The sequence below is a fragment of the Sarcophilus harrisii genome, chromosome 1 (assembly GCF_902635505.1).
Source record: "Sarcophilus harrisii chromosome 1, mSarHar1.11, whole genome shotgun sequence".
NCBI classification, from domain to species: Eukaryota; Metazoa; Chordata; class Mammalia; order Dasyuromorphia; family Dasyuridae; genus Sarcophilus; species Sarcophilus harrisii.
Genome location: NC_045426.1, coordinates 346,026,758 through 346,039,307, shown reverse-complemented (window position 1 = coordinate 346,039,307; position 12,550 = coordinate 346,026,758). Strand labels below are relative to the sequence as shown.

Sequence of the window (12,550 nt, the reverse complement as noted above, 5' to 3'; positions counted from 1 at the left end):
CTGTTCTCTTCTTTGGGGGGGTGGGGGTCGGGGTTCTTGAGCAGTCACCCCTCTTCTTGCATCGTGCCGGGGAGGGATCTGGGCCCTGATGCTCTCTGGGAACTTCTAGATTCACAACACCTCACTCCCCACTCTCAACCTTTCATAGGTTTTAAATAAGACTTAAGGAAATCAAGTACACGTGTATAACATATGGGCACACATCTCTCTTCCTCACCCTTGTGTGACTCCTATGTCCTCATAATCGAGAGACCCCACTCTCAACACACCCCGGCCCCAGGAACTCAGACTCACCTCCACAGTCCATTTATATTTTATTGTCAATGAGGAAATAATCAAATCTATATACAGTCTAAAAACCGTAAAAAATGTGAGTAAAAATGTACCCAAGGCCGGTCCTTTGCCTGGTGAGGGGTTTCCATGATGTGGGGAATGTGAATGGAGGACTGCTGTGGGCCTTGAGCATCGTACCTGGTGACCCTGATCCTGGGTAAACGTTCCCAACAGCCCACCAATCGATAGAAGCTTGATAGTGTCTTGGCAGCATGGCGAGCAACAACGGGTGGGAGGAAAGGAGTGTGTTTGTGTGTGTGTGGCCCAACCAGCAGGCCCCAAGTGCCAGGGGAGCATCTATTACTGTCTACAAAGGGAAGGGAGTGTGCCCCTCTTCTCCAGCAGTGATTGGGCCTCTGGGTTGGGGTCCCCCACCCCCACCCCCACCAGGCTATTCTGACAGGGGACTCCGAGGAACTGGCTGGAGTGTGGGTCTATCATGAACATGTGCATGTGTATTCGTTTATGGAGGAGTCCATCATGGGTCCATTTAATGTTCCATCCTGTGGCTAGGGTGGGGTAGGCAGAGCAGGAGGGCTGAGGTACCTGCACTGCCCAGGAGGGTGCCCAGTACCTGGGGCAGCAGCTTTGGGGCAAAAGTTCAGCATCAGCTGCTTGGCTGACTTGTGTGGCAACCATTCCTGGGGATTCCCTCCAAGGCTCTGGCCATGGGATGGCACAACACAGGGCAAGGATCTGGTGGTTCCCAGGGGGAGGACTGGCCCGGATTCTCCCATTAACACGTCCAAACCTATGAAAGAAAAGGTTTCAGAATGACCCAAACCAGGCAACTTAGCCCAAGCATTTTGGGTGAATGATCCAACCTGCCTATTATTTGGAAAGCTTACCCACCAAGAATCACTGAGACATGATAGTGGGAGAGGCTGGGAATATTACAGTCAAAACTGGGTAGACAATAGATGTTTTGGCCTGACTTGAAACTGCCTCACCCTTATCTGCTCCACATCTTTCTCTGAGGAAAAGAGAAAGAGGACCCTGTATGAGACAGGATGGAGAGGCCCCTTACAACATGACTCTTCCTAATCAAATGGGGAGCCTGTCTCTGCTTGAGGTGGACCAAAACAAAGGGCTGGCAAGGATGTGGTCTCAGTCACTCACTTTGACAGTGCTATCTACAGCTCCGGAGAACAGACGACCCCGGGAGACGGCCAGCGCAGTGACACTGCCCTGGTGTCGAAGGAGAGTCTGCGTGCAGATCATGTTGTCCATGCTCCAGACCTGAGGAAGGACAAGAGCAATGGGTTCTATGCCTGGTGCTGGGGCCACACCCCCTACCACTGGAGACACTCTTAAGAGGCTTCCAGGTACCAAGGCCAAGACACGTACCCTGAGGGAGCGATCGTAGGAGGCGCTGAAAACTTTGGTCTGGTCCGGGGTGGAGATGACTGCCAAGGCATATACTGTCCCTACATGACCTGTTAATGTCCGCACCTGCTCTTTAGATTCAATATCCCAAACCTGAGGAAGAAAACAAGGTTAAGAAGATGGTTGGGGGCAGGGCAAGGAGCATCCCAAAGGGGCCTGCTAGACAGACCAACAAGTAGATACAATGTCTGATGTACAGACGGACAAATAAGATAAGTGCCTATAGGTAAAGGCACAGAAAAACAGAGGCAAAGAAACCACCCTGGGTTACTCCTGGGCTGACTGGTGCTCAGGTTGACTAAGGTTGTAGAGGTCCCAGAATCCACCCAGGCCTGAGAAAGTAGGGCAGCTGGGCGGGTGGGCCAGGGTCAGGAATGACTGGGGGTTTCCTCTCCCTTACATGGATGAGGTTCTCATAGGTTCCGCAGACAATGTGGTGATTTGTCACTGCGATGGAGTAGACACTGCCCCCCGATGTCTGTAGCACATGGATACACTCGAGGTTTCGGATGTCCCAGATCTGTGACCAAGTGAAAGAGGTCAGGCTTCTGTTTGGGGGTGTGAAAGTGTGGCTCTTTCCCAGCTCCCTCTCTGTCCTTAGGCACTTACCAGACACTTAACCTGTCTGGAAAAAGCCCAGTCCTGCTCATTAAGCAGGGATTTCTAGCCCACCTCCCTATGCGTACAATCCCAGGGCACAGGGCACGCCCAATGAGGAGAGCTGGCCAGCTGAAGAGGAAGGAAGCTGCAGAAATCCATTTAGGCTCTGCCTCTTCCTCTGCAGGAGAAGGACACCATGTCTGATGTAGTATAGGATTGGAAACTGCTAAGAGTGCGATGAGGGCAGCAATAGCTGCTATGTAATTTTCCTACTGAGATTTCTAGAGGGCCCTTGGGCCTAGGCTACACTCTCCCTGCTGGAGCCTCCCATTCCCTCAGATGGGGACAGTGCTAAGATACAGATAATCTTTGGCACATCTAGCCATTTGATTTCTGCCTCCAAATACCCAATGGGCCTATTGCTGCACCACCTTCTGTTGCCGGGGTTTCCCCTACAGAATTACATCCCATCTAGTACCCCACAGGAGGCAGCTGCCAGGAAATCAGACACCTACTCCCCAGCCTGCCCCTAGTCTCCCCTCCACTGGAGGCTGAAAGTTCAGCACAGGAGATGATAGCCAAGGATTGCCATGGTGACAGGCACTCCTCCCTCCCCAAAGTATCACAAATGGGCCACTTCCAGAGCATCTCTCAGGATTGGGTTGGGAAGGGAAGGTTAGTTAGGCAAGCCAGGGTCCGGCTTTAGGCAATTCCTAGTCTCTGGCCATCTGGTCCCAGTACCTTGATTGTCTGGTAGGAGCCACTGTACAGGTAGTTCTGAGAGGCCACTAGGGCCCGTACCCAGTGATTGAGGCCTGTGAGCTCCTTCTTGAGCTTCAGTTCTGTGCCCACAATATCCCAGACCTGCAAATAAACATAGCAGCTCATGTCCAGGGATCCAGAGGAACCTGCTTGCAGGCTTCAAAAAACTAGTCAGGCAAATATCCAGCAGGAACCCCCATTGCTGATTCTCCACAAGTGCTATTCCGCCTTTCTCTTCCCTCACACTTCCTCTGACCTGTTTGGCTGAAGACTTCAGTCATACTTCACTAAAGCCTTATCTGAAAGCTGTTTTCTCCTTGTCTCCTCTCAGTCCCTTGACATCCTCCCCAATCTTTTCTTTTAGTCCACTCCTTGATAAAGAAGAGATTCTTTACTTGAAAGGCCAGCTCCTCTAAATGTATTCCTACCCCTCCCTCTCTAATCCAGTAGATGTCTTCCACCACTGTTCTTCCCTCTAATCTCCAATCTCTACCATCTCCTGGTTTCTTCTCTTTCTCTGCTACCTACACCAAGCTTCTTCCCCCCCCCACTAGCTATCATCCTATACTACCATTTCCTTTTTAAGTCTAACTTTTTTGAAGGAAAAACAAAACAAAACAAACTATCTCTATTTATTACTCCTCCTTTTCTCATTCTCTTTTAAACCCTTTGCAGTCTAGTTCCTGATCTCATGGCTCAACTGTAAACTTCCTCTCCAAAGTGACCAGTGATCTTGGACTTTCCAAGTTGAATGGCCTCCTCCCCATCCCCATTCTTGCTGACCTCTGTAGCATCTGACCTGACTGTCTGCTTTCTCTTCTTGGAGAGTCTCTTGTTTGGGCACATGTAACACTGCTTTCTCTTGGTTCTTGCATGACCATTTTTTCTTGGTTTCTTTTGCTGAATTCTCATCCTTATCCTTTTCCCTAACTGGGGATGTCCTCCCAAGGCTCTGTCATGGGCTTTCTCTTCTCTTCTCTACAACACTCTTTCCCTTGATGAATTCATAAGCTTCCATGGTGTCACTGAAGAGATCTTTTTATACCTATTTGTTCAGCCTAACTTTCTCTTGAGCTCTGTGTCACCAATTGCCTTGTGGACATTTTTTAAAAAGTAACATTTTTTTTAAAAAATGAAGGTCTGTCTTCTTTTCCTGATACCTACCTGTTTCTTCCTCATCTTCTCCTTTCCTTCATTGAAAAAACAAGGAAAGGGGCAGCTAGCACCAGCCCCAAAGTCAGGAGGACCTGAGTTCAAATCTGGCCTCAGATACTTAACACTTCTTAGCTGTGTGACCCTGGGCAAGTCATTTAACCCTAATTGTCTCAACAAAAAAAGAAAAAGAAAAAATAACAAAAAAAGAAAAAAACAAGGAAAACACAATCTCTGTTATAAACTTGCCCTATTTTGAATTTTGAACTCTATATGCCATCTCAGATTCCCCTCACACAGCCAATACACTGCCAAATCTTATTTCTCTCATGTATATCACCCAGCATCTTTTGTGGATATCTCCTTCTCTTTATTTACATATTTAGCTCCTTGGTTCAGGCCTTTATCACCTTCCACCTGGCCTTTTGTCACAGAATCCCACTAGTCTTCCTTCTTCAAGTGTTTACACAAGCCTTCCTCCATACCAGTCTGACCCTGTCACCCCCTTGTACTTATTACCGCCAGGATCAAAAAAAGCAGCTCTGCTTGGCATTTAAAGCTCTTTACAACTTGAACCCTTGCTGTCTTTCCATTCTTCTTCTTTTTGCTGAGGCAAAGGGGACTAAGTGATGTGACCAGGATCACACGATTAGTGCGTATTGTGTCTGAGGCTCTCTTGACTTCAGGACCAGTGCTCTATCTACCATGCCATCTAGCTGTCTCTTTCCATTCATTTTACACATTCCTTTCCTATTTCTCTCCCCTCTGGCCTTTTCATTGGCTCTCCTCCATTCTCTAGAATGCTTTGTATCATCACTAGGACTCAAAGAGAATCCCTAGTTTCTTTTAAAACCCCCAACTGCTAGTGTCCTCCCTTTCAAAACCACTCTGTATTCATACAGTATATATTTATTTATGTACATATTATCTCCCTGGTTAGAATATAAGCTCCTTCAGGCAGGGATTCTTTTATTTTTTTTTTTTTTGAGGCAACTGGAGTTAAGTGACTTGTCCAGGGTCATATAGCTAGAAGTATTAAATGTCAGAGACTATATTTGAACTCAGCTCCTCCTGACTTCAGGGATGGTTCTCCATCCACTGCGCCACCTAGCTGCTCCAAGGCAGGGATTTTTTTTCACTTCAATCTTTATATCTCTAGTGCTTATTAGAACAATTGCTTGGCACATTGTAGCTGTTGTTCAGTTGCTGTATCTGACTCTTTGTGATCCCATTTGGAATCTCTCGGGAGAGATTCTGGAGTGGTTTGACATTTTCTTCTCAGCTTATTTTACAGATAAGGAAATTAAGGCAAACAGATTAGTGGCTGCTCAAGGTCACACACAGTGTCTGAGGCCAGATTTGAACTCAAGTCTTGGTGCTCTATTCACTGCACCATCTATGTTCCATATGCCTGGCACATAGTAGGTACTTAATAAAGCCTTGTTAGTTGATTGTCCTTTTATATTCAAGAAGTACATGCACATATGTATATTTACATGTATTATATATGTAGGTGACCTGATGTTAGCCATCATAAGGAATAGTAGGCAACTGAAGCTTCAGAATACTACAGAGGTCCAGAGGCCAGGTGAAGAGGAAAAAAATGAGGTAGTTTTTGGATTTGTAAGTCTAGGCTATTCTGGAACATTAAATGCAAAGGTCTAAGCTTATGAGACTGTTCTCTTCAGGGGCCCCAGAAGCAGCCTACACCTTCTGGGGAAGCCTGAAGGGCAGTTACAAAATTCTTTGAGGCTGAGGCTGATGTAGAAGGTACGGTTCTAGTGGAGAAGGCATGTGTGCTCTAAGACCCTGAACATCATGGGCATCAACATGCCAGGAGGAGGTCATTCAGGAGGCCTATACATGCATTTAAAAGCTACCCGTGTCAAGAGCCACACAGTATGGAATATACAGTAGATATTTCTGCAGATCCTACCACATATATGTGAGTACACATAAATATACATACATACACAAACCCTCACAATAAGGAAACCAGACGCTAAGCATGACAAGGACTGGCCAAACTCAATTCCAGCTCAGGTTCCCTTCCTCTTCTATTCTGTACTCTAATTTTAGTAATTTGCCCCCAAAGATGAAGGAAAGTCAGTCTCTCACGTGTTTCTCTACCACTATCAGTCCTTGTGTCTCCCTTTAGCTCACTTCGAACAGAAGTTGTTTTTTTTCCAAAGGACTTTACTAGCACTTAAGGGAAATAAAATAAAACAAAATGAGTATACAGAGCACAGAATTGCTGAGCTATAGTGCACAGGGAGCTTAGCTGAAGACAACTCTAATTGCGCCATGGAGGCTGGCACAATTTCCTGGACTAACTGTGCTATTATCTACCTAGCATTTTAACCGGGCATTCCATTTGTGGTCAGCCGCCTAAAATCTTGCATATAATCTTCCCCAAACTCAGAGTCCTCTGACTATTAACTTCTACCATCAACTTATGTAGCGCCCCCACTGAACAACCCCCCCCTCACAACCATACCTCACATTACTTTCCAGATGCCACATTTGTACATCTCTTCCTGCTTCTTCTATGACTCACATTTCCTTTCCTAGAGAAATACTCACTAGGCAACTCTAGTTCCCAATATTTTAAGTTCCTAAATCTGTGTGTGTGTGTGTATGTGTGTGTGTGTGTGTGTGTGTGTGTGTGCATATTGTATATCTGGAGTGGTGGTTCATGTTTATATGGTTGGCAGGGCCCTGAGGGATACTCATCTCCAACCCTCTCATACCTTGATGGCTTTGAGGGAACCACTGAAGAGCATGTTATGCGAGGAAACCAAAGTGCAAACAGGATTGTCATGAGCTCGGATGGTGTTGACCTTCTGCAGGTTCTGAATGTCCCAGACCTAGAGAAGGAAAAGACAGGAACCACCTGTAATCCAATGCTCTATCGAGGTGTTTTAGGGCAACCTGAGTAGACAAACATGTGGGGAATTTCAGCCCCTTCAGGCTCAGGGAATCTAAGAGATGGGGTCCAGAAAAACCCCATTTCCAATCCAGGGTTCCCAAGGGCAAGAGGTTGGCGGGGAGAACTGGTCCCTTCACGTCCTTATCTATTCTGGGCTTCTGTGGCTAGGGCTGATGGGATGGAAACTGAATACAGATTTGTAAACTTGTACTCAGCTAATTACTGAGGCCCTATTTTGTCCAAGATGAACTGGTTTTCCATACTCTGAAATGAGCAGGGGTTTATGATGCTGTGTGCTGACTGTTGTTAGGAAAGGTGAGAAAGTAGCATATGACAGCACTGCTGTCTCTCTCAGGAAGTGAAGTAAGATCTGGACACTTAGGTTAATGAGATGGAGACCCGACGACTTATTTAAACAGGCCCTTCAGTGAATAGGCCTTGGGGATGCAGAGTCTCTCTTTGAAGGTCCCTGTAGCTCAGGCTGTGGCAAGAGTTCTCAACTCTTTCTGGATCTAGAAATCCCTCCCACATGTGCCCTGAAGCCTAGTATTCCAGGAACATGTGTAGTGTTGCCATTTCTGGGAGCCAGGTTCTGGAGAGTGGGAGGCCCAGCCCCTTCCCCAGCCCTGTCTTCTGCCACACTCACAATAATGGTACAATCCGCAGATCCACTGTATAGCTTGCACCTGGAGAATTAAAGGGAATAGCTGCAGTGACATGGGAGAGACCTCCAGTTGATATCTCTTAGCTCTCAACTGCTGCTCCCATCTGGGGCCTCAAAGGCTGTGGTCAGTATCAGATGCTGGAAACCTTATGTTCTTCCTTAGCTAGTCTCTACACAAAACCCAAAGCAACTTCCCTAACTCTCAGGTTTGGTTTTCTCATTCTGAACAATGGGAGTGCCCCTGCCTGTCATCCCTGTCCCTGATCTCGCTGCTGTGTACTGATGAATGTCTGGAAAGCGTTGTACAAATATGAGCTGTGAAGTAATTACTGTGTACATTAGCACTGAATAAATCTGCAGTCTACGCACAGCAAAGCTGCTATCTTGGCAGCATCTGGCCATGAGTGGCTTGCCGATCCCCTAAACAAAACACATCAAAGACCCCTCACTCACCACCCCACTGCCACCTGCCTGAAGGTCGCTCCCTGTTCCAATGGCCCCATTGACCCAAGAACTTCCTTGGAGCATGACCAAAAACTTACGCCTCCATCCTCTGAATACTCCCACTGACAAGTACTTAAAGACTACAGAGCTATGGTGAGAGCAGTCCCTTCCTCCACACTCACCCTTGGATACAGAGCGCAAGCACAATGCCGTCATGGCCTTCCAGGGTCTTCTGGCATTTGTAGGTCGTGCAGGTGTCCCACACCTAATGAGAAACACAGAGCTCAGATTGCAGACCTGACCAGGACAGCTGCCCTGACACCAGCCTGTAAAATCAGCAAGTAAAGAAGGTCCATTTGCAGCTGTTTCCTCTGACTGACAATAAGCAATGAGGCCCTGGGGTCATCCCCCCAGCAAAGAAAGCAACTGTCCTCTGGAATATGAGGCACCAAAGAAGAAAAGCTGACAACATAAAAGTCAGGAGTAATTGTTGTTCAGTCATTTCAGTCATGTCCACACTCTCTGTGACTCTGGGTTTTCTTGACAGAGATACTGGAGTGGTTTGCCATGTCCTTCTCCAGCTCATTCGACAGATTGAGGAAACTGAGGCACCTAGGTAAATTGACTTGCCCAGGCTCACCCAGCTAGAATCTGAGGCCAGATTTGAACTCAGGGAGGTAAGTCTTCTGGACTCCAGGCCCAGTGCTCAATGCACCACAGCACCACCTGGCTGCCCCAAGAGTCGGGGACTGAGGTTCAAATTCTAGCTAAGCAATTTGTAGCCTACAAGTCCCTGGATCTCTATGTCCCAGTTTCCCCATCTAGAAATTGGAGGAGTTGGACAGGCTCATCTCTGAGGTCTCTTCCAACTCTAGATCTGTGATCCCCAGGATCCAAGGGCTCCTGGAAAAGCACCTTATGAAGTTTCCTGAGTGCAGAGTCTGTGCTGGCACTCACTGGAAATGTAGATGCCAGATGATTCTTCAGAGATATAGCAGAGTTTGAAGGTCTCTGTGTCAGGGGTTATAGAACACGGGCACCGAGGAACTAGGGTGGGGAACGTGGAGCGTGTACCATGGGTCCTGCCTGAAGCTTTTCAGTCCTGCCTTCAGGAAGCACAAAGGCTCTCACGAGAGAAGGACCTCTTGGTTCTGGAGTCAGAGCCATAGGCCAGGAGACCCTGGCTGCTTTGCCCTTACTTCAGACACATAAATCTGGGTCCAGTCACAAGGTAGTAGGGTAGTAGGATAGGGTAGTAGGCTGGTACAGGAGGCTCTGACGAGAATGGCCTGAAGTTGCTATTTCCTTATCTGTTTTATAAACGACAGGCTGTAGGTGATGTAACTACTATCTCTTGCTTCATCCAGGGGCCTATGCTACCTGACAGCTCCAGATGGATTTAATGGTACTCTGGAAGCTCTGTTGCTCTCTTCTCTCTCCTAAACCCCAGGCTCACAGTCTCCCAAATCAGTGAGGAAAAACACTAAACTGAGGTCAATATGGCCATTGTTTAAGGAGGTTCTGCAAAAGAAAATCCTGATGGCTCAGGCAAGTCCTATTCCCAAAACTCCCTGACCCCGATGGGTCACCTTGAAGGCTGCCAGAGGCTGATAAACCAGTTTGTGTGCTATAGTCAGGGCAACAGATTCAGTCAAACAGATTCCGGAAAAAGACAGCATTTGAAGGCCAGAGGAGGAAATAATGACACTCTGTTCCCCATCACCCCTGGGGCACAGGGAACAATAGAAAATCCACCCCTCAAAATGCCCAGAGCCCAGGACTATTAAAACAGAGTGGGCTTTTATTTCTCCGAGACAACACAACCCCATAGCTAGGCCAGAATTTGTTCCCAGGGGACCCACCCTACCTTAATGGTTTTGTCAGATGAACCACTGAAAAGCAGGTCTCCCATGGAGTAGACACAGAGACACCATACAGGGCCTTGGTGGCCCACAAAGGTCCCTTTGCACTTGAAGATCTGCTGGGGGTCATAGGCTGAGAAACAAACAAGAGCTGTAAGGCTGAGGGACAGTGGATGGTCCCTGTCCCAGGGTGCAGGCTCATGTTAGCACTAAGCTCCCCCCTAACCCCACACCAAACCTCAACAAACAGGGCCCCTTGGGAATGGCAGAAAACTCTGGACCCTTCTGGAGAAAAGAGAGATGGAGTGTGAACGGAATACTTACATCCTAGGATTCCCATATTTAAGCGGGCATTGATATGAGACAGCTCATCCTGAAAAATATGGGCAGGGAGGGTCACAATTCCTGTTCCTTTCCCCTCACTGGCATGGTGCCAGGGCCTGAGGGTTAGGTTCAAACAAAGCCTGGGCTTAATACTAATATCAACTCATTTTATGAAGGGGAGGCTCTAGCCAACCAATGTACTATAAAAAGTCCTATTGCATGGAGATGAAGGAAGGATCTCACATTACTTGGAACCTGCTAAGTGTACCCACTGTTTGTGTGTGTTGGAGGAAGGGGATAGTCCTGAGGCCCACCCCCCACCCTGATGCTAGAGATCCCAGCTTAGCCCCAAAGGAGGTAAATCTCAAGCTCTATCCCAAGTTTGAGTCTCCCTAGAATTTGTGCCCAGGCCTCTAGGAGCTACAGACAACAAAGAGTAACCCCAAAGACCAAAGGCTTACATTCAACATGGATGCATCCCGTCGGAACTCCATGAGATCTTCGCTCAGTTTGCTCTGATTCTCATCCAGCACATCTAGGAGTAAGAAGGTAGGAGTAAAAAGGCATGGCTGGGGTTAGATCGAGGTGGTCACTGCTTTAGGCAAGAAGTGGCCCATCTTCCAGGGAGAGTGGACAGCACTGGGATCACCAAAACAGAGGGCACTTTCAGAAACAACTTGGGTCAGTGAGCATTGTTTAAGTCAGGCCAGTCTTGCGTGTATGGCTGAGCTTATTTACTAATTCTATTTCACCACCAGGGATGTTCAGAAATTGATTTCTCCAATTCTGTGTTTTGCCTTGGGGCTGAGAAGACAAAAGATCTCCATCGCTCCCCAAAGCCTCCTGCTGCCTCAGAAGAGGTTCTCAGAAAATGCTTCATTGGGCATGTGGGAGATGAGGCCCAAATCGAGTCAGGATCCAATAATAGTAGACTCTCCTTTCCTCTGTGGGGTCCTATAAGACAGGCAGAGAGAAGGGGACTGGTGATGATAAGATTTCCCTCCATACCGAATTTGAGCTCCAGGTTCTTCTCCAGCTGGTCAATCTTCTCCGACAGTTTCCCAAGCATCGACCGGAGGAAGGCAATTTCTTGGTCTTTCTGTGCCAGGGCCACATGCATTTCATGAAAACGGTCGTCCGTCTGTTGCAAGAACTCCTTCAGGCCTTCAAACTTACAGGTCTCCAAGTGAGTTTCATAGGTGTCCTGATTTCCTATGAATGTGCAGCTGGGAAAAGAAGGAAGATTGGCTGGGCCCAGATCCAATGCTGCTTGTGGATAAATATTAGCAGGATCCAGACACGTTTCCCCACCCCACCAAGGACTCCAGGTAGTAGGTGGAACTACCTACCTGGTATCAAGGGGTCTGTGATACTTACTAATCCCTACTCTTCTACTGGCCCTAGGAATCCCCTCTTTAGCTTCCTTCCCTAAGGGCATGGAGGCCCATATTGGTCATCTAGATACTGGCAGTGCTGGCTTCTAGAGTGAGGAATATCCTCCTGTCTGGTTTAGGCTTCAAATGCTCCCCCAACAGATCTTAAAGCATTCAGCCAAGATGCATTCCCCTATTTTGTCTGGGAGCCAACCTCTGTAGCAAGGAATTATACAGAAGATTCAGAGTCAGGAAGATGTGAGTTCAAATCCCATCAAAGTCACTTACTAGTTATGTGAGCCTGGGCAAGTCACTTAACTCTCAGCCTAAATTTCCTCATCAGTAAAACAAAGATAATAATGGCACATTTTCCCCAAGGAATTGTTGCAAGGATCAAATATGAGAGAGCCTAGGTAAAGTGCTCTGTAAATAATAAATTAAAATGAAAATGCTAGCTATTATTACTATTACTGTTATTAGAACCCATGAATCTAGTAGACCTCTCTAGGGGGCCAGACTTCTTTTCTTTGCACTTGCAAGAATGGGCTTTAACAGCCCTTTCACAGTCATTTTATTAACAATAATTCCTCCCAGGTCCCCAGGAGCTTCCCTAGGAAGCCAGAGGCCCAGCTAAGAGTGCCAGCAGAGTTCCCCTGCCGCTTGGTTGGTGGCACTAGCTCAGCCTAGTCAGGGCATCCCTGTGTCCGCCAAGCAGGCCTTA

General features: G+C 47.4%; 1 protein-coding gene across 11 annotated transcripts in view; it reads right to left on the bottom strand.

The window, feature by feature from the left end:
- Positions 1-297: 297 nt before the first annotated feature.
- TRAF7 (TNF receptor associated factor 7) overlaps positions 298-12,550 on the bottom strand; it is a 56,423-nt gene continuing 44,170 nt past the window's right edge. For all 11 annotated transcript variants that reach the window (XM_031945853.1, XM_031945855.1, XM_031945857.1 and 8 more), the window contains 12 exons: positions 11,465-11,682; positions 10,918-10,991; positions 10,457-10,505; positions 10,138-10,265; positions 8,453-8,535; positions 7,809-7,848; positions 6,984-7,100; positions 3,061-3,183; positions 2,120-2,239; positions 1,681-1,812; positions 1,453-1,572; positions 298-1,084 (listed from right to left, as the gene is read on the bottom strand). In XM_031945853.1, the coding sequence (XP_031801713.1) occupies positions 1,070-1,084; positions 1,453-1,572; positions 1,681-1,812; positions 2,120-2,239; positions 3,061-3,183; positions 6,984-7,100; positions 7,809-7,848; positions 8,453-8,535; positions 10,138-10,265; positions 10,457-10,505; positions 10,918-10,991; positions 11,465-11,682 (1,219 nt within the window). In that variant the 3' untranslated portion in view covers positions 298-1,069. The remainder of the gene's footprint in view (positions 1,085-1,452; positions 1,573-1,680; positions 1,813-2,119; positions 2,240-3,060; positions 3,184-6,983; positions 7,101-7,808; positions 7,849-8,452; positions 8,536-10,137; positions 10,266-10,456; positions 10,506-10,917; positions 10,992-11,464; positions 11,683-12,550) is intronic.